A 25,477-nucleotide genomic window follows, 5' to 3' on the forward strand; every position below is an offset into this window, starting at 1 on the left:
ATAAGAATAGATGCTCAGGTTAAGGGTCTCAAAATACTCTATTTTCAACTTTGATAAGAAATCCAAAACCCAATTTACGATTCATAAATCTTTGTCCATTCCCATATACATATAAATATGAGCGAAGATTCTGATGCTGATACAGGAAAAGAACGACCTAGATCTCGAGAAGGTAGGAGGCGTAGCAGAGGTAGATCTACGGAAGAAAGAGAATCATCAGATAGTGGCGGAGGAGATTCCGAGTTTCAATCCAAATATTCGGGTGGTAACAGGCGAAGAAGAAGAAGAACAAGATCGTCTACAGTAGAAGGAGAATCATCAGATGGCGATAGAGAATCAGATGCTAGACCTTCAAATCGTAGGAGACGAAGCAGAAGTAGACCTACGGAAGAAGGAGAAACCTCTGATGGTGGCCCAAAGTCTGAACCACGATCTGCAGAAAGATCGAGATCACGATCCGGTAAATCTGATACATTATTGAAAGTCTCAACAGCCGTAACAATCTTATCATCTATCACTGAAGAAGAAATCAACAAATTGAGTCATGAAGATGCTAAATCAGTACTAAATTCTCTGAAAAGTGTTAAAGGTAAACCAGATGCAATCAGAGAATGGTTAATCAAAGCTATGGAAGATAAGCAAAAGGAAACAGCTGCTAAAGCTGAAGCTCAAGCTAAAGATATTGAAGATGCTAAAAATTCTTCATCTTTAGATGTCACTACTGCTGATACGAAATCTGAGGGAGAAAGTGATAGTGATAGTTCCAAGTCTGACAAATCTGGTTCTGAAGTGAGCGAAAAGGAAGACGGGGGAAGCGACGAGAAGAAGAAGAAAAAGAAGAAGAAATAGCTTAGCGGATGTCAATCTTTGCTATCATTATAGAAGATTCTCATTCTCATATCCTCGTAATTCCTCTGTACAGAACTCCTCTTTGATTCTATACAGTCTCCTCTTACATATACTTCGTACTGCTGCCCTCGATCCAGGATCACATTCGTTCATCGTTAGCTGTATATAATTCTAGCAATGCATAAAAACCTTGTCCAGCATCATTCCATCGATCATAGGTTATGGCATCACAAATAGTCATATAGTTAATTTATCACTCAACAACATCTGGTAACTGAATATAGAAAGCGTAAATATTGAGACTGAGACTGAGAGAGCAAAGTTACACTACAAGATATATTTAAAATCGGTATATTTCAAGCAAAAATCGAAAATGTTCAAAAATAGAATAGGAATATGAAATACGTCTCCTTCCATCCGTCTTCATCCCTCCTCATCTATCCTTCTATTCTCTCGCGGTCTCCTATCAAGCCACTACAGGCTGACGTCTCTCCTTTTCCTAGGTGATCCTCCACTATCTAATAACATGGCATACCTCGTAGGATCCGTTGATGGCATGGGTGATCTTATTGAGCCACCGGTTGGGGATCCAGTCAAGTGATCTTTTAATCTATCTAAAACACCTCCGACTTCCCACATCGGTGTAGACAAAAGAGCGCTTGCCGATGGAGGAGGTAGGGCGGGTGATCCACCAAAGAACATTGGTGTTTTCGATAAAGACGGTGTTCGTAAATGCTGCATTCGTGGGGTCTTATCAGTAGCTGCAGATGACCTGCTGACGGGCGTTTTTGGCGGTGCTCTTTCTACATGAGAATGGTGAATCATAGATTGTTTAGCCAACGGCGTATACTCATCTTCTTGAGCTAGAGGTCTACGTTGTTGAGCTTTAGGTTTGAAGTCAAACGCACTTTCCAGCATTGGCCTAGCTGGCGAAGATTCTCTTGAACCGTGATTTTCCGTCATATCGTCATGAGTCCAAGCCTGTTGTAATGCCGAAGGGTGATGCGTCGAACGAGTGATAGTCGCCGGCATGGGTGATGAACCAGGTGAAGAGGACGTTTGGATCAAAGCTGGAGTTTTGAATGCGCTTGACATGATTTTGCTAGTAGATATCGGTCGTTCTCTTTCAGGTGTAATGAAGGAGTCGTCCAACTCTTTAATGGACGCAGTCTCTTGAGGTAAGGGATGGATAGGTTGAAGGGGTTCAGCTACTCGTACCCTCTTTGTTGACGTGAAAACGTTGTCGTCTTCCACTGCTAATGGTCGTCGCTTCTCCTTGCGCTCAAATCGGGGAGGCATCATCATTCCGTTTTGAGCCATCTGCTCATCTCTCTTTTTCACAGGGTCTGATGGTGTTACATCCACCGGTAAAGGTTCCGGCAAATCGCTCTCGATTGGCAAAAATTCCCCTTCATCATCTTCAGATTCAACGAGACCGTTCGAATCTTGACCGTTAAGTGGGGGAGGTTCGAGGAGTCTGGGTTGAGCTTTAGGTGTAGTAGATTCATCTTCTGTGATTTCTGGTATGGGAGTCGATGAATTGCCCATGTCCTGTTGTGATTCCGAACGTTGCAGTGGGATGTCCGTCAATACAGATGAGGTTCTGAGCATTTCCGTTGATCCATCTTCGTCTTCGTCATCCTTAGATGACAACTTTCGTCCCTTCTTTCCCTTCTTGGGCACATACACCCTGCCTTCCCTAGCTGCTTTCTCCATGGCTTCATTCTCTTTAGCTTTTTCATGTAAAGTCTGTCTACAAACCGCATGATGAGGGTGAGAAGGCGGGAAATTCTTGATGAACTTGTCTTCAGCAGGCCAATGACATTTTTCATCTTCATGTATTATCCAAATACCACCTTTACCAGGAGGGAACGCTTCCGTACGAGGTATTGTCTCGAACATCTTATGTATCGATAAGTTATGTCGTACAGAGTTTCGCCAAGCTCCATCGCCATTTCTGAAGAATGGATAAGCAGTCTCGACATATCGGTAGATGTGTTCGAGAGATAGACCACCAGCTTTACATCTCAGAATGGCTTGACCTATTATGCAAGCGAATGATGGTCCTGGTCGTTCCATTGGACGAGGACCAGGTGGTACACCTTCAACACCTGGATCTTCCGCTACTTTGGCAAACTTGGCTGATGTTCGACCGCCTGTTGCTGTTGATTTGGGAATCTGTTTGACTTGTCGAGGTATCGAGCCGGACTTCTTCTCCTCCAAACGCATCTTCATCATTGCTCTCGATGTCGATGGTCCACCACGAGTGGGTGAATCATGCTCTTCATCGTCGCTTTCCGCGTCGCGGTGGAGTATTTGCTGATGGTGAGCTGATCTAACGCTGATATCGCTCATGCTTGATATACTTGACGAAGCAGTGGCGGTAGAAGCGACGGAAGTAGCGGAAGAATGGACATGATTTGGATACCCAAGCTTGTTATGCTGAGGGGTAATCATGTGCGCTTCGCGGTGCGGTGAGAAACGATGAGGGTGATTTGGAGCGGGACCAAGTGCCCGAGCAGGTGATATACCCTGGCCAGTAGGGTTAAACTGAAGCTCAAAGACAATCAGTGATACGAATGACTATTAGCTGGTTTAAACTTACTGAGGGATCGAAAGCCGATAAATCCCACGACATATCGATATTCTCCTGTGGGGGAAGAGGGTGTATTTGTTGTCTGATCAGCGGACTACCGTTTGCGCCCAAGGGCACGGGGTCGAAAATGTCTCCCCCAATATGAGGGCTGGCCGATCGCGAAGGACCATGCAGGGAAGCGTGTCTCGATAGAGAAGTCGGTCGCTGGATCGGACCAGGCATCGACTGGCGTTGCACCATAGCTGGTCTACCCTGTTGACCATTCTGCTTCTGACGTCCAATGGGGAGAGGCTGGTATTGTTGTTGGTGAGGATGTCCCAATATCGGCATGGTATTATTCCTATGCAGCTGAGGTGCCATTCTAGCCATGTTCATCTGTTCTGTTGGAGATACTAAGTGATTGGGTGGGAGATGCATCTGGTTCATCGATGGAGACGCTGACATTTGACCATAGGCTTCGAAGTGAGCCGGAAGATACGGTGTACCTTCGTCTTCAGGTAAGAAAGGCGAAGGACCTAAATCTTCAAATCCATTCTGAGGTGGTGGTGTTGATCTCATTAAGCTTTTGCCCGCTCCGCGGCTTGATTGATGAGAATTGATTGACATAACATTTCCAGGATGACCATGCATCGGTATCGCTATCCTCCCCTGTGCTACTTGATGACCAGCATAAGGAGTTATCATCTGACCTTGTATTTCTCCTCCATATGAATTGTATGGTTGAATATACCCTTCTTGAAACTGTTCATGAGTGTAGTAGATTGGTTGATGTGAGCTCGAAGCTGAAGGGGTAGGTGAAAATGTATGTACACGTCCCATCCTGCGAAAACCATTGTTGGATCAGTATATAAAGCCATTCAGATGGAGAAGTAGCGGTTTAAGGGTAACAGTGGGATGAAAGGGGATACTCACGATTCTCCACCTGGCATACCCATACTTGATCCTGATCCTGATGGTCTATGAGATGTAGAAGTAGCTGGTCGAGACATGAGTTTGATTTGATTGATTGAAGGATTATAAAAAGGATTAAGAGTGTTAGAGTGAGACTAGCTCCCGGTCTATCCGCGAAGGTTTCGCCTGATTGTGAATTGTAACCCGACCTGCGGGATTGATTTCGTTGTACTATATCAACCGAGACAGTGGTATCAGTCAATGATGAACTCTCAAGTCTACCCAGTATAAAAACCGATGAAAAATCGATTCTTTCATATCCATAGAAAACCGAGAAAGGTATAAAGAAAAAACGCGCACTTACAAATTTGGTTTCGTCCTTCCTCTGTATTTCCTATTCTTTCCTGCAGGTATTAATGTCGATCAATGATACAATTGAGATAGTCGTAGTTCGATAGTCGTATAAAGCTACAATGTAATGATGTGAATGTAATTTAAGAATAATTTAAATGAAAATGGATGAATGGATGGTAAAATGAAAATGACCAAGTAGGAAAGTGAAAAGGTAATTCACGCGTTCTGATTTTCCTCTGGCACGTCGGATGGGTTATATATTTGAGTATGTGATGTCACTGTGATGTCGATTCGTCGGTCTTATCTTTCTTCTATTGTGTCTTTGAAGATGCAATGAAATATGTCACTGATCGTATCCTTGTCAATACCATGAATATTCAAGATTATATGATAATGGTATGCAAATACTTGTAGTAGGGTTTGTCTCAATAAAATGAATTGAATTTAATGCATGTTTCGCGTATGAATATATTTATCGATTGATTCATGCGGTGGTTCATTTGGTTCGCGCGACTGCTCTTTCACTAAAAATTACTTTTGATTTTACTCAATTCCTCAAAGTAGTAATTAACTTTATAAACCCTGTCCGCCCTTGTTAAAAGAATCATCATAGGGTGACGGAGTTTCTACAGAGTGGCACCACTATAACGAATGAGACGCGTAAAGGTGAAAAATGAGATTTTCAGGTTAAAACTAAAGGAACAAAGTTTTATTTTTAACGTGAACATTAAAAGATCTTATGGGATGGTATACGTTATTTTTGGTGGCTTGGTTCACTATAGAATGGGAAACAGGGAAAGAATGATGGTTTCCATATATTTGTCAAGGTGGAGAGAGCTGTTTTTTCCTGGTCTACCGTGTTCAAACCGTTCAAGTCCTCTTTAGTGGCTCAACGGCGACTTTTTATACTCTCTCCGAGATTAGCCAGCTACGTCAAAGTTTGATTGACGCGTTTGTAATTGCGCTAGAGATTACACTATTCGTACACCCAGACGAGAATTAGTCAATGTATGAATTTCACTTATTGCAGCCAGTAACAAAAGTCCTACAAAGGGCTAAATACATAAGATTGATCAAAATACTCTCTAATAATCTACTTCACAATCTCCTACTAAAGTTCTACTGATATTTTCGTTTGCATATATTAAAATGCAGCACCACAACGATCTTGATGTAAGGTCCCAGAAGATCAGCTATACTTCAGACAGCAGATTCGATCATATCTCTGAAGGACTTACATTACTTGCCCATACCGTATGGTCCAGCAGTAGGAGCGATAAAGGCTCCACCTCCAACTTGAGTGACTCCTCTCTTGACAGGATCATCAGATTGGTCGCATGCATCGGTAGGAGCAGTTGCTCCAGCAGTAGGGAAACCCATAATTACAGTTGTAGATGAACCACCGAGTTTAGCAGATTGTGAAGAATACAGTTCACGAGCTGCATTGATATCGTATCCTTCGGTAGGTGATGGCCATTCTACATCTTGAGCTTGAGCTGCGATGGCAGGGAGTAAAGAAAGGAGGACGAAGTGGAGTTTCATCTTGTCTTGTATCTCAGTAAACAAGGGTGAGTATGGTTGAAAACAGATGGATTGGAGTTGAATTGGCTTAAACCGAGAACATGGACTTGCATGACAATGCTGTTAGTTCCTACTTATACCTTCTCAATGGTACTGTAGAGCTTTATGAATGTGAATAATCCCTTTGTCAACGGTTTCAACAATCTTCTCACATCTCATGATGATAGTCCTTTAGAACAGACCATTTCTCCTCCCGATCAACACCGGTAACACCCTTTAAGTGCTGTGTTAGCGAGAAAAGGAGTTTGACTCTCAATAGTCTCATATCTGATTTCGCGAATAATGCGAGATAATTGTCGATCATAGTAATTTTCCATAATGCCTTCCAGTAAGATGAAGGAAGATTGAATCATCGATAACAATTTCTATAACTCCACTTTGACAGTTGATCATCAATCCTCCACATCGATATTTTTACGTATGAATGATTATGTCAAAATTCATCGCATCCACCGGAAAATTCGGAATCTTTGTCACTTTTTGTGGTTAATACCTCCACATAACAATATCGGAAGCTGATCAACACGTGTAATACTAGACTAAACGTCATACAAATTCGTGAGATACCGGTAAAAAGTCCTCCACTGGTCATTTCCAGTATTCAGCGGTAGGTGGAGATGAACACGATAATAGATTGAATGGATGGAAGTATAATATATGACTAATCTTTTTTGAATCCTTCTTATTTAGAAAAGGTATATAAAGAGATTTGAAAACAGACTTCTTTTCGTTCATAACAATAATCAATCAACAAACTTATCACTTACTTTGATACACAATAAGTTAAAACCAGAAACACCAAATAAATACAATGTCTAAAGGAACTATTTTATTCATCTTCACTTCAGCCGATAAATGTCTTGATGGAAAGGTAAGTCAATCTCAGATTCAATCGTAGGCTCGAATGATATTAATGTTCCTTATCTGTAGGAAACCGGATGGTATTTACCTGAAGCCGCTCATCCATATTATGCTCTTCATAAAGATTTCAACATCGAAGCAGCTTCCACAAAAGGAGGAGTTGTACCTTTAGATGCAACTTCTAAAAAAATGTTCACAGATGAAGAATCTGTTAAGTTCTTAGAAGATCCTAAAGCTCAAGAGTTGGTAAAGAACACCAAGAAAATTGGTGAAGTTAAAGCGGATGATTATGTTGCTATCTTCGTTGTTGGAGGTGTGAGTATTATTTCCTATCTTATATAATAATATAGCTGGTATCAAAAAAGCTGAGACTTGATTTAACTCTTTAGCATGGACCACTTATAGATCTTGCACCAAGTAAAGAATTTGCTAAACTTGTAGAAGATTTCTATAATTCAAAGAAAGTAGTATCAGCAGTTTGTCATGGACCTGCTGCTTTAATTGGAGCAAAAAAGAATGGAACAAATGAATCAATTTTCAATGGAATTGAAGCTACTGTATTTTCAAATTCTGAAGAAGCTCAAACACCTTATAACGATTTCGTTAATACACTTCCATTCAGTCCTGAAGATAAACTTAAAGAATTAGGTGCTAAATTCGTTAAAACTGAAGATTGGGGAGTTAAAGTGGTTTACGATGGAGGTGTATTGACTGGTAAGTTAATTTCATTCTATCTTTAAAATGATAAATCCGATCCTGATTAAACTTTCCTTTTTATAGGTCAAAATCCAGCTTCAGCAGGTCCATTGGGTCAAAAACTCAAAGAAATTCTTCTTTCAGCTTAGACATTGAATGTTAATGAGACAAATACGAATTCTACGATGTAGCCTTATAGAATATCAATTAATATGCAAAATAGTGTAGTCCAAAGGATCTCTGAAATCTGTATTCGAAATCTATTTGAGCGCTTTGACCTTTTCCAAGCAGTCTAGAAGATAGCGCAAGGTATTGTCAATCAAATGAGCAGAAGCCTTCTCGGGCGAGTTACGAAATATGACACATTTTGATCGGACATCTTCCGATCAGTCAGTACAATCATCAGTTGCCGTTGTGCCGATTTTGAGATCTCGGAGATTCTATCCTAAGTGGTGATGGTTGATGCACTTATATGCTTATTTGAAAGGTCTAAGATTCAAACCAATCTGATGCGCTTTGATGCGACCTTCATCACTAACTTAACTGTGACATCATTCCAAGTCCACCGAAAGGATGTTCAATTCGGATTTGATCGTACTGGTACTTCGGTTTGTGTTATACAGTACTGCTTATTTGATGAATCTTCGGATTTATAAGAAGTAGAATATCTTGATACCCTCTTTTCATTCTATCACATTTACGCCCTATCCTCAGACTCTTCACTAATGAGAATATAAAGTACCTTTTTTCTGTTCAAAAGGGCCCATTGGAGATGATTCAGCTCTTTGTTGTTCGCATGATTTGCGTGATTTAAAGCGAAACAAACTAAAAAAGTGATATTCCGACCAAAACGAAATACTCAATTTCCTTTTACCGATAAATGTATTTATGTACTAGTGGAGATCGTATGACCGATTTGAAGAGGTAAAAGTGTGTTTTAGGATTTTCCAGCTTTTAAGGATCATTTGGTGTTTTTCTTTCAGTCGATTTTCTAAGTATTTTGACAATAATGACAAATCTCGATCATAAAAAATCAAATACGTCTTTTGATTAATTTCATACCCCTTTAAATCCGAATGACTGAATGATGGTTAAAAGGAATGAGTATATCGGAAATTGAAATCCCGAACTGGACGAGTGCCTTGAGTGAGATGATTCAATGCGCTTCGATATCGAGACGAAGAACATGATCTATATTGCTTTCGTTGAAGAAATTTGTTTTTCAATAGTTGACGGGCAGGCTTGGTTTAGTCATCGGTAATTGTTTTGATTTTAGTTTCGGTTTTCGGTTTTCGGTATAAACTAAAATAAAGTGGAAATGTAGATAAATCCTAAGTTCGAAAAGAAGGTGGTCAAAACTCTGTATTAATCATTGTTTGACTTCTTAGTTTTTATCAAGAAGATTCATACATTGGTTGTTGTTATCAATGAGTCTTCGTTTTAATGATCAAATGATATAAGAGAGATCAAGTTTTTTTTTCCTGCTTTGTATATCAACCATCGCAATTCTTATTGATTAACCGACGTCAACAGTACTATCTCTATCACCATAAAATATCAATAAATTCTCCATTTAGGACAATGTTGATGATCTTTGTAGGTGTAAGTTTACGTCTCTTTCGAAATCCACTCCAATAGTATCTGTCATATTCTATTCGAAATAATCTCGAAAATGGGGTTTTTGATATATAGAAAGTCGTTGCGCCCGGTACCAAGTGGCAGTGGCAGTTTATTTCGCTTGAGCCTCACATTTCAGAGGATTGTGCTTTGTTCTCTGTTCTTTAGAGCGATTCTTGATATGTAATTCGAAACACTCACTTGTGATTTCTTTTTAATCATTATGGATAGACTGAACACGAAGGAGGAAATCAATTTCACGTTTGGATTAAACAAAAAGCTACGATAGAAGATCTTATTGAAGCTATTTCAGTGGGTATATGATTTTCAATAGAAAATTTGTTTCAAATTGAATCTTATGAAGAATTATATTTTAATATTTGTTCTTTTTAATCGATTATAGAAACACGAATTAATTTCAAATCAAGAATTTATTATTCAACATTCAGAAATTTCAATTAAACCTTTAATTCCATTAATTAAACAAGGAATTTTAAATTATTCAATTTTTTATTTATTTAAATTAGAAGAATTAAGAAAAAAAGAAATTAAAAGAAAAAAAGAACAAAAAATTGAATTAGAAAAAAGAGGTAGATATAAAAGTGAAAAAGATGGTAAATTAAAATTAAGAAGAAGAACAAGAAAAGATTTAATTAAATTAAAAGAAAAATTAGATAATGAAAAAAGAGGTAATGGTTTTTTACCTTGTTTTAAATATTTAAATGAAATTTCAAAAGAAGAATTTCCTTTTATTACAACAACAACAACAACAAATTCAATAATACATAAAAAACAAAAAATTTCACTTTTATCTGATTTTTCATTTATCAGTATTGATAATAATGATGATGATGATGATGATCGAAATAAAAAAAAAAGAATTGAAAATCAATCTTTAATGACTTCTATTCCATTGAAAAATTCTTTAAATGATATTTGGTTAAAATCGTCTTTGATAAATTCCAATTCGACTGCGCCCTGGTCCTCGAGTTTCCTTTTTCCTTTAAATCAACCATCGTCAAATAATACCTTCCTGGAAAGGCCTAAATTCGAATCGCCACAGACAAAGTCCACCATCTCGGCACTAGCTTTGAATGGACTTCGTCGTTCAAGTGATCATGAGTGTATCCTTCTAAGGTCGGAGAACCTTGATCTATTAGGTAGCCCTCAATGCTAATGGCAAGAGCGGTAAGCTAGACGAGATTTTGACTTCCTCAAATTAGCATTCAATCTCCGAACGTGTGTTAGAAGCACTTGATCAGCCCCAGCGATTATGGTGTCAGTATGATTTCAGCAAAGTAGGTACGCGAAACTATGAAGCTCATTCGAAATGTAATATGTCCTATCGCGTCAAGTGTTAGTCCGGCGATCTTTGAGTGATAATCCATTTTGTTCTAGGACCGGATATTGTTAATCAGACATATTGTAGCAATGTGGAACGTATTCAGTTAAGGGAGTGACCAGGACATTACCGGAAATATGTAAAATCATATAGATCACAATGTTGCGCAACGGCTCACATCGCATGTATACTATATTAATCGGGATTGAGCAAAATCCAACACCCTATCTACATATTCACCTAAACCATCTAACGATTCTATCTTATTCCGCAATATCGATGAAGTCGGTAATGAGTATATCACGTAAAGATGTGAGGTAACCAAAGCGTCTATTGACGTTGGATGTCTGTAAGGATGTATAAACATCAGTTTGAATCGCATGATGTAGGGCGCTAATGAAATTGGATGCAATCCGAATTGAAGTAACGCTCAGACTCACTTGGCTCCGAATAACCATTCATCCCCTGTGTCAAGTATAACTTCGACAGCTTCTATAGCTGTCAATCCCTTCCTTATCACTTCATCCGTATCTATATCTCTTGCGTCACCTATCAAGGAATATGGTAAAGGCGTACTAAGGCCTGACGCTAATGGTGGTGGATTTGGGAAAAGTAAAGGGAAATTAGAAGGTTGTTTTGGTAATGACGCTAGATATCCTGGATATAGATTCCCCAAAATCAGATGAGAAAGGGCTAAGGCATTATCATATGATTCTTGAGAAGGAAGGCCTTGAATCCTACGATATTGTAGGATCAGTACATGTCATCAGACTGTGTTCATACTCACTCTTTCCCTTTACCTTTCAGTGGATATGTCGATTCTAACCATCCTCGGATCTCACCTGTGGGTAACAGCCTATCTTGGTTCAGTACATGAAGTGTCGGTAGCGTACCACCTGGAGCAGATGATTCGTTTGACCAAGATCTGAAAGATATTGGTACTTTGGCAGAGGTTTGTCGAAGGAGGAATAAGAGTTGAACTCGAAGTGAAGAAGGGGATGACGATGCCCAAGATTTAGAATGATGGTGTGGAGTGGAAGAAGAGGAATGTACCTATTGTTCAAGCCAAGTTTGAGCTGGAAGTATATGGTTCGCTCAAATAGCGCTTACTTACCCAAAGCTCTACCGCATGATCTGGGCCTTCTTTGGCTCGTACTTTCCAATCTATCTCATCTTCCTGTTCTAGGATTACCATAGGAAACTTTGAATAGAATGTTTTGACCCATTGTGGAGCTGTAAATATGGTTTTGCCGCTCGATGCTGGTGATGCCGATATTGTTGTCATATTGGCTGGCTTCTATGTCATATTCACTGACTAATGACTGTAAATATGCTTGACATCCAAGGCATTTAATGGTCTTCTTCTTTTGACTTTTGGTTTGAACATGTAATGTTTGGTGGAGGTGATCTTTGTCATGTGTAATTTGGTTACTCACTTTAGAGATGGCTCGGACCGGCTACTGAGCAGTGGTGAAAGGCCCCCTAAGGGGGATTTGGATGATGGATGATGGATGATGACGTTGTAATGTTCATCCCCCCATCCCATGTGCCCATTTTGTTGAATTCAGCGTATCTCGATATATCTCAAAGACTTCTTCCAGACTCGCAACACACATCACAAGCACACCCCGCGACGCATCACGACTGACTCAATACGCCAAACGGTGCTTCGCGTCGAAACTCGAACATTTGATACACAGCCTCAACGTGCATCCGCTTAGGATCTTATAGGCAATTTGACGAGGTTTCTATCATCATGACAGCCACTTATAGTGAGTGATACCTTGAAGTGTCGCTTTCTTCCATTAGTGGATGTTGCTGATGGCCTGTCATAGCTCCTCAGGAAAAACAGTACTATGATCAGCTATTCGCTATAATTGATAAAGACAACGTAAGTTGCAGCAACAATCAGCTTCACTATTTATCTGTTTACCCGAATTAAAATCTAACTTGTAATTGTTTCATTCTTCCTTCGCCTGCCTGGATCATCTCTTCTCATGGCTTTCGATTTTACCGACAGACTGGTATTTTACCTGGACAAGACGCGTATCCGTTCTTGACTTCCTCAAACCTCCCTACAACGACCCTAGGAGAAGTATGGGCTCTGGCAGATCCAGAGAACAATGGATTCTTGACGAAAGATGGATGGTACAGAGCTGCAAGGACTATAGGATGGATACAGAAAGGTGGAGCTAGCACTGTAGATGAGACATTGTCAAATAAGTGTAAGTAGTTTCATACCAAGTTGAGATATTTGTGACTTGTGCACATTCCAGTTGCTAATAATAAGTATGCCTTATCATAGCTGGTCCTCTGCCTACCTTTGACAAAGGCCCACCACCTCCAGCTGTCCAGCCTCAACCCACAGGGCAAAGGCCTCAGCCGCCTCTTTCCGCTCACAATACTGGCACCCCCGTGTTACCACCCCTAACACCAGCTGATAGAGCCAAATTTACTCGATTATTCGCTGGCGCAGGTCCAAGTAACGGTTTGGTATCGGGAGACAAAGCCAGGGACATGTTTCTGAAGAGTAATCTAAATTATGATAAACTTGGTCAAATTTGGTAGGTCGGCCTGTCCTTGCCAGGATCCGCGACGTGACACTAAGCAATTGCGTATGACTCAGGAATCTCGCCGATACCCAAGAGAGGGGCTCGCTAGACCTGACCGATTTCGTCATCGGGATGTACCTCATTCAAAGCTGCATGACCAACCCCAATCTAACCTTACCACCTACCCTACCGAATGGTGTTTACGAGACCGCTTCCGGCGGACGAGCACCACCACCTAAAGCGCCTGCTAGTCCTATCTCAAGACAACATACGGGAGGGGCTGTACCCAGTCCTGTTCGACCCCAGTATACCGGAGGTATGATACAACCTCAGAGAACAGGTCAAAGCGCCACTGGAACAGGAGTTTCAACGCCTCCAAGAACCAGCAATACCCAAAAATCGTTCGCTAGTCCCCCTACTTCATCCTCCTTCTCTACTATACCCTCAACTTCCTCTTTCGGTGGTCCTCAAAGGCAGATGTCAGGTTTCACTCCTACAGCTCAGCCTTGGGATGTTACTCCTCAAGCTAAAGCCACTTCTGATCAATTCTTTACTCAACTCGATTCACAGAATAAAGGGGTGATCGAAGGCGATGTCGCGGTACCGTTCATGCTACAAAGTCAGCTTGACGAGAATACCCTTGCCTCTGTTTGGTGAGTATTTTACTATCGATTGAAATTTTACAGCACAGGCTAACTAGGAATGGCACGTAGGGATCTTGCCGATATTCGGAAAGAAGGAAAACTTACCCGAGACGAATTCGCTGTTGCTATGCATCTCATCAACAGCAAGCTTGCTGGCCAAGACGTGCCTTCATCGTTACCCAATACTCTCGTTCCTCCTTCGTTGAGGGATGCATATGGAAATGGTGCTCAGGAAGTCTTATCGAGTCAGCGACCAAGTAGTGCTACAAAAGATCTCTTTGACGTCTTTGGCGATGATCAACCGACTCCGACTCCGCAAGTCTCTAGCCCCCAGTCGCAACAACAAGCGCCAGCTCAACCCTTCTCTGCTGCTGCGTTTTTACCTCAACCGCCTGCGCCACCATCGCGGAAATCTACTGCCCCAAGCTCCGGTCAGAGGGGCTTGTCTCCTGCTCCCACTGGTCAACAACAAATAGTCGGCGGGTTCGGCATGGCACCTTTTGCTCCTGCAGCTAGAGGTGGTGATCTGTTGGGTGACGACTCGGCTGAAGATAAACCATCCTCGGTTCCCGACCACTCCGCCGAATTTGGCAATAAGCAGAACCAGCTCGCGAACACCACTCGAAACCTGTCTGAATTGGAGAAAAGCCACGCCGAGTTGGACGAGACCGCCAAATCGTCCGCTGCATTATTGCAAGAACTGGATGAGAAGTTGTCTTCCGCTAGATCCCGACATGAAACCGAAACGAAAGCTGTTACTGATTTGCGGATCAAAGTGGGCGAGCAGAAGGAGCGACATCGAAAATTAGAGAGTGAGGTTATCTCGGCTGAATCTGATTTATCGGCAATGCGATCGGAGAAAGATGAACTTGAACAGGCTCTACTCAGGGATAAGGAGGAGATAAGAGGTTTACAGAAGATGATGAAAGAGGTGGAAGAGGAGAAAACGGGTATGAAATTCGTTCTGGAGAAATTGAGGAAAGAAGCTAGACAACAAAAGGGAATGTTGAGTATTGCCAAGAAACAACTTTCGACGGCTGAAGGTTCTAGAGATTCTGTTCAGAAGGAAATCAAGGATACGGAGCAGGAAATTGAAGATGATAAAGCCGAATTGGAACGAGGTCCGCCTGCTGCCTCCTCGCCTCAGCACATCGCTAGTGCTAGTCCACCTGCATTCTTCTCACCCTCTATGGCAGCTGGAGTACCCCTGCCACCTACTCCCAAAGCACTCAGTCCAGCCCCTACAGGTGCTTCCACTCGGTCGAACAACCCATTCGAAAGATTGGCAGGAGCACGATCGATGGCACCTCCTCAACAGCCATCCCAATCAGCTTCTCCACCTACTGAAGTAGAACAGCCGACTTCTCCCACTTTCGGTACCGGCGCGCTTGCTGGACTCACAGCCGCCGTAGGCGCAGCAGCCGGCGTCGCTATAGCTGGCGCTGAAACCCTATACGATTCCGCCAAGGAAGCCGTTACTGGTGAATCTTCTGAAACCAAGACGCAAGATGACAAAGACAAGGAGATTGATCCGTTCGGTGCTCCAACCAGCTTCGATGAGCAGAAAACACCTGTACCTCAAGGTCAAGGCGAAGACTCGGATCCGTTTGGTGTGCCTCCCGCTGCAGCCGACAGCGATCCGTTCGGCGCGACTACAACTCCTAAGCCCGCCGATCAAGCTGGTTTCGATGATTTCGATAACAACTTTGGCGACTCTTTTACTGCTCTTCCCGCTTCTGAGCCAACGATTCCAACTGAGGATCTCAATCTTGCTCCAGCCTCCGAGCATGCTGGTGAAGCTTTACCGGCATCAGGTAACAAAGATTTCGATAGCGCTTTCGCCGATTTCGACCAAGCCCCTCCCGCGCTCGACGAGAACCAGCTGGCTTTACCAGATGACGGAGAAGCAGTATCAGAGGAGTTGTCAGAAGGTCTACCCAGTGGCATCCCTAAATCCGCGATTCCCAACGAGTTGACAGCTCGACCGGAAGCCGAGCGGACCTTCTCGACTCAAGCCGTCGCAGGTGAAAGTAGACCTGCTACACCGGCGCCCGAAGCGCTGTCCAGCGGATTGGCTGGTTCCCCTGCATCCGTCAAAGCTCCTCTGCCTCCTAGCGGGCTAGCCCAAGAAGTCATTCCTGTCACGACTGCTGAGGCTGAGTCAAGCGATGAAGAAGAAGGTCCAGAGGATCTGGAAGCGCCTAAAAGAGGTTACAGCGGCGGCGATAACACTGAGAAGAGAGGCGAGTTCGATGATTTCGAATCGTCGTTCCCTTCGAATACTAATTTGGCTACGCAAGAAGAGCCTGCAACCACTTCTCCACCAGTCGCGCCGGTCGCAGCATTGGCTCCTCCTATCTTATCTGTAGAAGAGCCCACTCCGACTAAAACCAGAAGACATGCACCTCCCCCACCATCGCATAAGTCTACACCTCCACCAGCGATCGCGTCTACGGCTTCTACAGTCGGAGGGTACAGTGGTGGAGAGGAGTTTGATCCTTTCGGTGCTCCCGTTTTTTCGACAACTAACACTACAGCCACCGAATCTCAAGCACCCAAAACAGCTGCGTTTGATGAAGATGATTTCGATTTCTCCGACTCACCCCCGGCTACAGTCGATCAATCTCATCAAGCTCCATCAGCACAAGGTGACATATCAGGTGGACATCAGAACTTCGATGACGACTTCGCTAACTTTGATGACGAATTCGAAAATGTAACCCCAAACAATCAGAATAACGGTTCGGATTCCACTCAGAGCTATGAGATGGTGAGCCCTCAAATACCTCAAGCACACGGACAGACTCAGGGCCAGGGTGAAACGCAACGGTTTGATGAATGGGGATTCGGTGGACAACCTCAGCAGCACAATGAGTTGGCTTCAGGCCAAGCTCAGGCACAAGCCGCACCAAAGGGGTTTAGCTTTGATGATGCTTTTGGAGGCGATTTTGAGCCGTCTGGGTGAGTTCCGTTTTCCTTCCTAAGCTATCTGGAAGTGGCGATTATGAACGACGACTGACGGCTATGTCTCGTAGATCAAGGAATGTTACAGAGGATCATGCTTTCTCACCACCACCAGGTCCACCACCTGCTCAGACCCAAACCCGGACTCAGCCGGAAGATCAATTGCAACCTCCTCCAATGCCTCAGAGGAGACCTAGTGGTGCTCAACCAGACGATATAGAGGATGTAAAGAAGGTGAGCAAATCTACCCCGACAACTGCAAACGGAATACCGTGTGCCTCGATATTCGAGTATGGATCCTCATGCTGACTTTATACGATACAGTTATGTGCGATGGGTTTCACAAGAGGCCTAGTAGTCGAAGCGTTGGCTGCTAATGGATACGATTTCCAAAAGGCTTTGAATGTTTTGTTGTCCGCTTAATTCAATATCGTATACGATTCGGGGATTGTACGCCAGGTTAGAAATGAACAAATAGAAAAATGCAGTCCATTTGGTATTCGGCAGTCATGTAATTAATTGGATTTGAATGGATTGCGTAATATTAATTGCCTTGTCAAGTGTTATGCAATAGTTATCGCATATTCGTATTTCAGTTAGCTTCGGTATCACGCTTTCAGTTGTATCCTTTTGCAAAAGAATTTTGATCATCTGTCGTGGACAGTAATATGTGAGACCGACATGGAGTAACGTGTCCTTTGAGCCTCGACCGAGATTATCCGGATTACTTCAGTGCAAAGATCGTCAAAGGAAACAAGGGGATGATGCGTTAATCTCAACAAAGGTAGTTCCACAATGATTGAAGATATTTTATCACAATGAATGAAAGGTTTTGATTAATTACCCCTTGAGCTCATGTCCATGCTATGCGATGCGATATAAATACGAACTGATAAGATTGAACTATGAAGGTTCATCACTAAGGGGTTTTCAGTAACGTTAACCCATCTCATCATATATAGCTTGATATTGCGGTGCTTGACCATGATTGCATTTGGTACAATGTTTTCTTCAACCTACTTTTCTCTCTTCTCTATACTAGCGCTGAGCGCTACCTCACTCATTTCTGCCACCGCTTCTTCGTCTGACGAGAACACAGCGACAAGTGCCGTGGTATCATCATGTTCACGGCGAGTACCAGCTTCGGGCCCCACTTCAAGCACCGACAGCGGACCTTCAGAAACGGCGACGATAGCCGGTACATCAATTCCACCGGTGAGCTCTGCTTGGGCAGGAGTGGTCGCTTCTCTAGCTGCAGAAGCCGGTAGCTCAGCTTCAGAGTCGAGTGGAAGTACTGCTTCGGCTGCTGCCACTCAAGGTACGAATAGTACCGGGTCAGAAGATTCGGAAAAAAATTCATTCAGATATCTCGTGAAGCTCGATCCTTATACTTGTGGAATGGTGAGTGATCCCAATTGTATAGTATCCTTTTAACGGCTTATCCCGGACTGAGATGTCATCCCTCGTATTGATAGTGTTACGGCCGCTTTATGTGCAACGACCAGTCATCAGATGGACAGACGGTATCTATAATCCTTCCAACTCTTCATCCGAATGATCATAGTTGGTTTGCCAATTGGACGTTTACGGCGTATGATCATACAGAGGGTGAAGATATTCAATCTTGGGCGGCAGGTGTTCCTGTGAAGACCTTCGGGGTGAGTGGAAGATCGAAAACCACCAATCTCCCCAAATTATATCTGACAAAGTATTCTTTTTATTTATAGTGCAAATTTGAAATACTTGCTGGAGGTTCCAAGGATGAGAATACTACTGTTGAATTCCATCATAAGTCTCCTTACGTGAAGGGGATCGATGATAAGAACTTGCTAGAAATGACCTGTGAAGATATGAAGGCGTAGCTGGCGTGAAACTTTGAAGTCTGAAATTGCTGAGGAGAGTTCGTGATTACATGTGAATTTCCCGTTCCATACAGTATATAACAATACGTTAATTTAAATCCCATAAGCCTGCTTTCATCACTCGCAGCATGTTTGATAAAAGCCGGTCACTCTGAGAGAGTTCAATCTTCTCAAGTCAACTTCTATGTCAGACTGTTTGCCTACGTTACGCTTACATGAGACGATCAGCGAAACTCCAATAACTTCACTGGAATATTCATGAAAGGATTACCAAGTCTGTAACATGCATAAGCAATAATGGAAGGACCCACTGGTAACAAAATTTCTAACGCTTTTGTTTGAGATGAGTCTGTACCTTGAACTACATATCAAGTTCTGTTTTTCAAGTACATTCGACTTTCAATCCAAAAGCCACAACTAAAAGTAAATAAGCAGGCAGATCCACATAGTCTAGCTCATCAGTAATCCGAAGACAAGTAAACTCCTCAAAACACCACCCTCAAAAAGTGCTGGAGACAGATAAGGACGAAAAATAAAGACAAAGAAAGCAAAAAATAAATTTACACTTGATATATTCGTAGTGCATCAAATATACTTGCATATTTATTCAGAATCAAGTAGCAGCACATCAATTTGGAGCAATACAATCTAAATCGACCGTGTGATACAGTTGTAAAAATAAAGGAAACAAGACAATAGTTCCATTTAAATTCAGAGAATGACGATCATTGGGTCTTTTAGCTCAATCATTCTGATAGCTACTCCGGTGATACAAGTTACTTTTGCAATACCTCTGGCTGATCAATCAAATCGTTCAAGCAAGTTGCCAAGAGGAATACCTGGATCAAGTATTCCCTTGCTTTCAGATACCGCCCAAGTGTCAAGTCTGCCAGGGACATGCTCATCGTCCACTCAATCCACCCTTACTGTATTTTCTACCTCTTGTGAGCATCCGTCAACTGCTCTGACCTGGCAGACGATGCTCTGAGCTGACGACTTGCTGTATGTATTCAGTCGTACCTCCACTCGTGACCGAGTTGACAGTCACTGAGACCTGTAGGCTTGAAGCGTATATATAATCTGAGGGAGTCAATGCTGATATCATATTAGCCACATCCTGGGTCCAGGAGATATCTTCTGATTTAATATCGGCTACAAGCTGTAGGTCTCACCTTTCGAGTGCAAGATCTTGTTAATCACAAAGGATTGTGTCATCCTTAACCACACAATCAGATTCCCCGACCCGATGGGACACGGCGCCGACCTCAACTTCTACACCTACCGCAACTTCTACACCTACCTCAACTTCTACACCTACCCCAACTTCTACACCTACCTCAACGCCCACCTCATCATCAACCAGCGCTAGCAGTATGACCACAGCCGACGCACATACGGGAGCCACAGTCCAACCCTTCTTCGGCTTGCTTACTTACGAGCTGGGGCAATATATCCTGATGTATGTGAGTCAAGTTGCTTACTTTCTTGAAATAATGTCCTTGAATGAGTCGATCTGCTTGGCTTGGCAAGCTGAAATTAACCTCCGCAGGATGTGACCGCCAACAATACACCTTATAGTAGCATGGTCACAGACGACAAGACTTGCACTAAATACCCTGTCCAATTGATCACCGACAAGCCTAATACTTCCAACAGGTCTTTTGAAATTTATAAAGCTGCGAAGGATGGATCATGGGGACCCGATGTAGAAGGAAGTAAATGTGAACGTAAACTTGAGGTGAGTTAATCAACATCATTTACAAGACACTCATTAAATTAGCGGGACAATACTGATTCAACCGTAAATAGTGTGAAACTACATTCAACCCGGATCCAGACGGTGAAAAAAATAAACCGGCATTCGCTGTATGGACCAGTGAGCCATATTTCAAGAATATCGATCCCGAAAATAAAGTTCAAGGCAAATGCGAGTTTGTGGAGTGCTAAGGGTCTACACACATACTTTGTGTTAAGGACTTACAAGTGATAGAGACCGAGAGTCAGTCGTCTCAGCTGGAGCTTCGTGCATCATATTTTACAGTTTCAGTAGCCGATTTGCAAATTCTGTGATGACCATTTGAATCTAGAGTGCCACTTCCGCTCACTATATGATTGCCTAAACAGGCAGGTGTTGATGCATGACCGATTCAATCTGAGATCTGTCGTGCTAGAGCGCAGTCTGCTCACTAAATGCCAGAGGGAGTCTTGCCCCAATCTATGGTGGGAGTGGTACTCAAGCTCAATTCATTCCGCTTCCAGACCCAATTCCAGGCTGCTATGATTGCTAATTACGTTGCCGCCAGCAAAACCGGCCAGATTGTTCAAAGGATTCTAATCAATCGAAGATCGCAGACGTCGCCTTGAAAGGAGTTCGTTTCCGAAACTAGTGGAGTCAATCAATTGCCTCCTCGATCAATGAAAGGACAATTAAATAGCTATATAGGCTAGGGTTAATGAAAGGTACTTTTTCCAGGAGATCAACCACATCGATGGATTGCCTGAACTGGATTTGCAGATCAAGGGGTAGTTACGTTCGAATTGAAGTCGCTCCTTTGCTTAATTTCCGCGATAGCCTCTAGGAGGATAACAGGTTTGCCTGTTCAAGATATAAAAGCTGGCCTGAATGAGAATGTTTGAAGCAATTCTCATCTCATCGAGAAATCAAGAATTAGTGGTTCAACAAATTGATATAAACAGTAAGTTATCTCGATTGGAATTACCTCTTTGGATATATCTTCTTTGCGCCAATAAATCATCGAGCACTTTATTTTCAATATAACTCCTTTCAATATTTTGGTAACGAATCACACAAATACAATATCAAAAGATGCGATTTGGTACAGCTCAAGCTCTACTCGCCCTCCTCCTTTCGTTGGCTGCCAGTGCTCGACCAGTCACTGATGCTGCCAATAATCAACTTTCCGCTCGTAATACCCCTGATGAAAGCTGCAGTACCACTTCTACTGTCAGTGCGACTAGTGAAGCCGCTCAAGGCACCACCTCTACTTCATCTGCGTCCTCCTATCCTCCAGGAACAGCCAACCCTCCGGTAGAGGATACATCCACTTTGACAAACACCCTCACGACTACAGACTACCAGGGCGGTTCTACTGCTCAGCCACCTTCACAAACCAACAACGCAGCGGCCCCTACCACATCTGATCAGGAATGCGAAGAGGACCAAACTCCCACTTCAACAAGTTCTGAAGCCTCGGCTCCTACTGATAAAGATGATTGCGAGGAGGAGGGAGGAGAAGGCACATCCACTTCAAACAATCCTGCTGAACCTACTTACAATACATCAGAGAACACTGGTAATGCCGCTGTACCAACTGCTTCGGCCACTTCATCTTTATCAAGCTATCCTCCTACTGTACCCACTTCCACTGAATCAACCACTACCAGCGCTCCAGTATACCAATCTACTACAAGTGAAGAAGGATGCGTCGATAAACAAGGTCAATCTTGTCCTTGCTCAGAAGTGAACAGCGCCAGCGATTCGACTGGGAACGCTGCTATACCTACTACCACCACTTCTTCCACCACTGAGCAGACTGAAGAATGTACAGAAACCAATACCAAGCCAACATCTACCACTACAACTGAGAATACTGCTAACGCAGCAGCGCCTACATCCTCTTCTAACCCTCCTCAAGAAACTTCTAACCAGGCTCCTCCTGGTGAGGAATCTGCACCTGAAAACCCAGAAGATTACCCCGATGGACAGTAAACTACATTTCGATTATTCGATCATTCAGATCATTCGAACAATTTTATGTCGTCAAAGAGAAGTAGTAGAGGAAGTCAGCGACTTACTTGTTATTACAAAGGACAATTTCTATATGTTAAACTTTGATACACAATTAGCAAATCCCCTGTATTCATTTATGTAATATGATATATGTATACTCCATGGACATTTGAAAGAGAAATTGGTCATGGCTCAATACCATTTCCCCATTCGCATTGAATTGTAAATTGCAGAAACTAATGATATACATCATATCATACTTCTAACAGCTTCTGCATAATCACAAATATCACTACTATCTTCTGCTAATTTTCTCCATCTAATTATTCTTTCTTTATCAATTGCGAAACCTCCAGAATTCTGCCATCTATATGACCCAGCTCCAGTAGATCTTAAATCAATATTATCTGATTTCTTCAAATTATTCAAGTTGGTAATGATAGATGGTGAAATCATTCCTAACCAGCCAAGTTGACCTATACCCCATTTAGCATATATCTCGCGAGATGGATCAGGTATGAGGGTATATCGTGATAAATCTGGAAAGAGCCTTGGACCTCTAATGATATAAATCACCAAAAATCAGCTTATAATATTTCAAACTGTGCTTGTTGAGAGGTCTCGAACTATGAAACTAAAAACTACTTACCCAATTTCATTGAACCAATTATTCACTTGTTCCTTCTCTGCATGTTGAACAATTACAATTCTTAACTCATCATTCTTCTTCAATTCCTCTGCCAATATATTGATTTCCTTTTCAGCAAACGGACATCCACAATGTCTCACGAAAGCTACTATCGTGGGCTTTTGTTCAAGAGTCACGTCAGGAAGCGATGGAGCTTTAGAACCTATTTCCGGTAGAGGTGAAGGTGTCGGAGACGTTTGAGGTATTATAGATTTCAGTGCGGGTAAATACGATTTCAAGTATTCTGTCATATCAACTATGATTCCCACAAGTGAGTTTGCTTCAAGGTTTGAGCTAATATTTCCAGATGGACGTATAACAAACAATCGTCGGTTCCTCACATTTATATTCGAGAGAGCGCAATAATCGTACTCCCAACATCTCATAGCGAAGCATTCGGTCATTCACCGCGAAATGCCGTAATCTCAAATTGATCTTGCGTCATTACGCTAAACTCTCGTCCGTGATATTTGGAATGTCATGCATATGAAAAGTTCTCTCTACAACATCTTGATTGACTATATTTACAACTTTATCCCCTTTATACAGAATTGACATAGAACGTATGCCATACATGTCCATGACGAAGCCAATGATCTGAATCTTCAAGATGATTCGATGCTTCTAGGACTTCCCATCAGTTCATCAGAACGTCTCCCTCCGGGTCTTCTTGCCCGACAACAACAGACTCTTTAGCTACTTTGCCTCTATGATTGTCCCATGGTTCAATCTCCTCTATCTCTTCCTCTTCTTCACTGTCGCTCTCCAAATTGCCATGCTCGGAGACCAGTCCTTCTTCATCTTGCTCGGAATGATAGTCAGAATGTCGCTCAATTTCTTCCTCATCCCCTTTCATATCCTCAATTTGAAGTGATTTTATCTCTACCTCATCAAGCCGATCTTTTTGGCCGTCTTTTAACTCCTTTCTCTCCTTCTCCTGTCCGTCTGTATCTTCTTGTTGATGGATCTCGGCGTCATTGGCGACTTTACTCCTAAGTTCGACTGTTGTTGATAGTGGGTCCCTTCCTATTTTAGCCAGACCATTGGTTGATGATCGTTTCTGCATGTTCTTCATTTCACCGCCACGTGAATCAATTCCAAATACATTTTCGACTTGAAGGCTTACTCGTTGTGCAGAAGATAGTCCATGCTCAATGATATCGCCCCTTCCATGTATTTTGGATTTACCGACTGGTCCCATTAGCCCTAAATGATCTAAATTGGGAGCTAAGAATGACAAGTCCATTTTATGTATATCTAAAACAGATTTCCGTAAATTTGTATGAGTTAGATCTTTCGGATGACCAGCATATGACTTGAATTGATCTTTCAAAAACGGTTTTGGCATACCGTACTGCAGTTGATTGAGACGACATTAGTATTTGATCATAAGAGGTGGTTTTGGGTGAAAATCGTGAATTATCGGGTATGGATAACATTGTACTCACTTTGCTGGACAAGGCTTCGAAGTCTAAGTTTTCGTACACAAAATCCATCGCTTCCTCTAATAAATCTAACTTCATTTGAGCTGACAAGTTTATCTTTACCTTTGACTTCTTAACAGGTGTTTTAGGTATAAAATCTACTCTAGGGAGGATGAATTCTGCATCTTGGTCTGAAGGGGTTTGATCTTCTATGCATGTATTTACCGAACGTGAAAAAGTTCTTATTTTTGGTTCATGACCTCGAATAAGTGAGATAATAGAAGACATTTGTGGTTTTTTCTTAGATCCTGTCGAAGCTGAATTGCTCTTTGACGTGGAAGTCCTCGCATGATATGGAGAAGAAGCTCGAGTCTTTTTGTTATAGAGTAGAGGTGTAGTCGGATGACCTTCCTTTGTTCGTATATCCGAAAGATGTGAAGTTTTACGTCGCTTGGTTGGTGTATTGGAGATGTGTAGTTCATCTAGGTCTCTGGTACGCTGATAGGCTACGGTTGAGGTGATTTCATGTGGAGTCTGTATGATTGGAGATACCGAGGAGGAAGAAGGAGAGGGTATTGGAGAAAGAGAAGAAGGGTTGAATGTCTGTCTGCGGCTGGTCCTTGTGCGTTTCGACATGATGATCTCGCGAGCAGTCAGACAGCGAAGGTTTTATGATTTAGCCTTATCGAGGCAATCCATTCATCCAACGAATGAAGTTGTATTGATCAAAAGGAAAGTGATGAATGATAAAGTGTTGAATCTCCCCTCGAAGCCCTCTTTCAATGCTATCGACATGAACGTTCGC

At 42.4% G+C, this 25,477-nt stretch overlaps 12 protein-coding genes across 12 annotated transcripts; 7 read left to right on the plus strand and 5 right to left on the minus strand.

Moving 5' to 3' along the window:
• Nucleotides 1-117: 117 nt before the first annotated feature.
• On the plus strand, nucleotides 118-849 carry I206_100745 (uncharacterized protein; the record flags this gene model as incomplete). Its single annotated transcript, XM_019152362.1, has 1 exon — nucleotides 118-849. One exon carries the CDS (start codon nucleotides 118-120, stop codon nucleotides 847-849), a length of 732 nt encoding a protein of 243 aa, XP_019014500.1.
• Nucleotides 850-1,323: 474 nt separating this feature from the next.
• On the minus strand, nucleotides 1,324-4,434 carry I206_100746 (uncharacterized protein; the record flags this gene model as incomplete). Its single annotated transcript, XM_019152361.1, has 3 exons — nucleotides 1,324-3,399; nucleotides 3,455-4,265; nucleotides 4,358-4,434. 3 exons carry the CDS (start codon nucleotides 4,432-4,434, stop codon nucleotides 1,324-1,326), a joined length of 2,964 nt encoding a protein of 987 aa, XP_019014499.1.
• Nucleotides 4,435-5,929: 1,495 nt separating this feature from the next.
• On the minus strand, nucleotides 5,930-6,232 carry I206_100747 (uncharacterized protein; the record flags this gene model as incomplete). Its single annotated transcript, XM_019152360.1, has 1 exon — nucleotides 5,930-6,232. One exon carries the CDS (start codon nucleotides 6,230-6,232, stop codon nucleotides 5,930-5,932), a length of 303 nt encoding a protein of 100 aa, XP_019014498.1.
• An 850-nt stretch (nucleotides 6,233-7,082) lies between these two features.
• I206_100748 (uncharacterized protein) lies at nucleotides 7,083-7,977 on the plus strand (the record flags this gene model as incomplete). The annotated part of the gene is made up of 4 exons (XM_019152359.1): nucleotides 7,083-7,142; nucleotides 7,202-7,447; nucleotides 7,522-7,846; nucleotides 7,913-7,977. The coding sequence occupies 4 exons, from the start codon at nucleotides 7,083-7,085 to the stop codon at nucleotides 7,975-7,977; spliced, it is 696 nt and encodes a 231-aa protein (XP_019014497.1).
• A 1,432-nt stretch (nucleotides 7,978-9,409) lies between these two features.
• On the plus strand, nucleotides 9,410-10,622 carry I206_100749 (uncharacterized protein; the record flags this gene model as incomplete). The annotated part of the gene is made up of 3 exons (XM_019152358.1): nucleotides 9,410-9,430; nucleotides 9,677-9,757; nucleotides 9,849-10,622. The coding sequence occupies 3 exons, from the start codon at nucleotides 9,410-9,412 to the stop codon at nucleotides 10,620-10,622; spliced, it is 876 nt and encodes a 291-aa protein (XP_019014496.1).
• A 355-nt stretch (nucleotides 10,623-10,977) lies between these two features.
• Nucleotides 10,978-12,072, minus strand: I206_100750 (uncharacterized protein; the record flags this gene model as incomplete). Its single annotated transcript, XM_019152357.1, has 4 exons — nucleotides 10,978-11,134; nucleotides 11,228-11,524; nucleotides 11,575-11,840; nucleotides 11,902-12,072. The coding sequence occupies 4 exons, from the start codon at nucleotides 12,070-12,072 to the stop codon at nucleotides 10,978-10,980; spliced, it is 891 nt and encodes a 296-aa protein (XP_019014495.1).
• A 471-nt stretch (nucleotides 12,073-12,543) lies between these two features.
• Nucleotides 12,544-17,370, plus strand: I206_100751 (uncharacterized protein; the record flags this gene model as incomplete). Its single annotated transcript, XM_019152356.1, has 8 exons — nucleotides 12,544-12,559; nucleotides 12,623-12,678; nucleotides 12,808-13,012; nucleotides 13,093-13,351; nucleotides 13,414-13,992; nucleotides 14,053-16,944; nucleotides 17,019-17,181; nucleotides 17,272-17,370. The coding sequence occupies 8 exons, from the start codon at nucleotides 12,544-12,546 to the stop codon at nucleotides 17,368-17,370; spliced, it is 4,269 nt and encodes a 1,422-aa protein (XP_019014494.1).
• A 561-nt stretch (nucleotides 17,371-17,931) lies between these two features.
• I206_100752 (uncharacterized protein) lies at nucleotides 17,932-18,809 on the plus strand (the record flags this gene model as incomplete). The annotated part of the gene is made up of 3 exons (XM_019152355.1): nucleotides 17,932-18,348; nucleotides 18,423-18,605; nucleotides 18,675-18,809. 3 exons carry the CDS (start codon nucleotides 17,932-17,934, stop codon nucleotides 18,807-18,809), a joined length of 735 nt encoding a protein of 244 aa, XP_019014493.1.
• A 718-nt stretch (nucleotides 18,810-19,527) lies between these two features.
• Nucleotides 19,528-20,756, plus strand: I206_100753 (uncharacterized protein; the record flags this gene model as incomplete). Its single annotated transcript, XM_019152354.1, has 6 exons — nucleotides 19,528-19,753; nucleotides 19,824-19,865; nucleotides 19,920-19,970; nucleotides 20,043-20,272; nucleotides 20,359-20,547; nucleotides 20,619-20,756. The coding sequence occupies 6 exons, from the start codon at nucleotides 19,528-19,530 to the stop codon at nucleotides 20,754-20,756; spliced, it is 876 nt and encodes a 291-aa protein (XP_019014492.1).
• Nucleotides 20,757-21,636: 880 nt separating this feature from the next.
• I206_100754 (uncharacterized protein) lies at nucleotides 21,637-22,539 on the plus strand (the record flags this gene model as incomplete). The annotated part of the gene is made up of 1 exon (XM_019152353.1): nucleotides 21,637-22,539. The coding sequence occupies one exon, from the start codon at nucleotides 21,637-21,639 to the stop codon at nucleotides 22,537-22,539; it is 903 nt and encodes a 300-aa protein (XP_019014491.1).
• A 270-nt stretch (nucleotides 22,540-22,809) lies between these two features.
• On the minus strand, nucleotides 22,810-23,499 carry I206_100755 (uncharacterized protein; the record flags this gene model as incomplete). Its single annotated transcript, XM_019152352.1, has 2 exons — nucleotides 22,810-23,119; nucleotides 23,210-23,499. The coding sequence occupies 2 exons, from the start codon at nucleotides 23,497-23,499 to the stop codon at nucleotides 22,810-22,812; spliced, it is 600 nt and encodes a 199-aa protein (XP_019014490.1).
• A 386-nt stretch (nucleotides 23,500-23,885) lies between these two features.
• I206_100756 (uncharacterized protein) lies at nucleotides 23,886-25,308 on the minus strand (the record flags this gene model as incomplete). Its single annotated transcript, XM_019152351.1, has 2 exons — nucleotides 23,886-24,602; nucleotides 24,697-25,308. The coding sequence occupies 2 exons, from the start codon at nucleotides 25,306-25,308 to the stop codon at nucleotides 23,886-23,888; spliced, it is 1,329 nt and encodes a 442-aa protein (XP_019014489.1).
• Nucleotides 25,309-25,477: the final 169 nt, after the last annotated feature.

Source organism: Kwoniella pini, chromosome 1 (assembly GCF_000512605.2).
Source record: "Kwoniella pini CBS 10737 chromosome 1, complete sequence".
In the NCBI taxonomy this organism is placed as follows: domain Eukaryota; kingdom Fungi; phylum Basidiomycota; class Tremellomycetes; order Tremellales; family Cryptococcaceae; genus Kwoniella; species Kwoniella pini.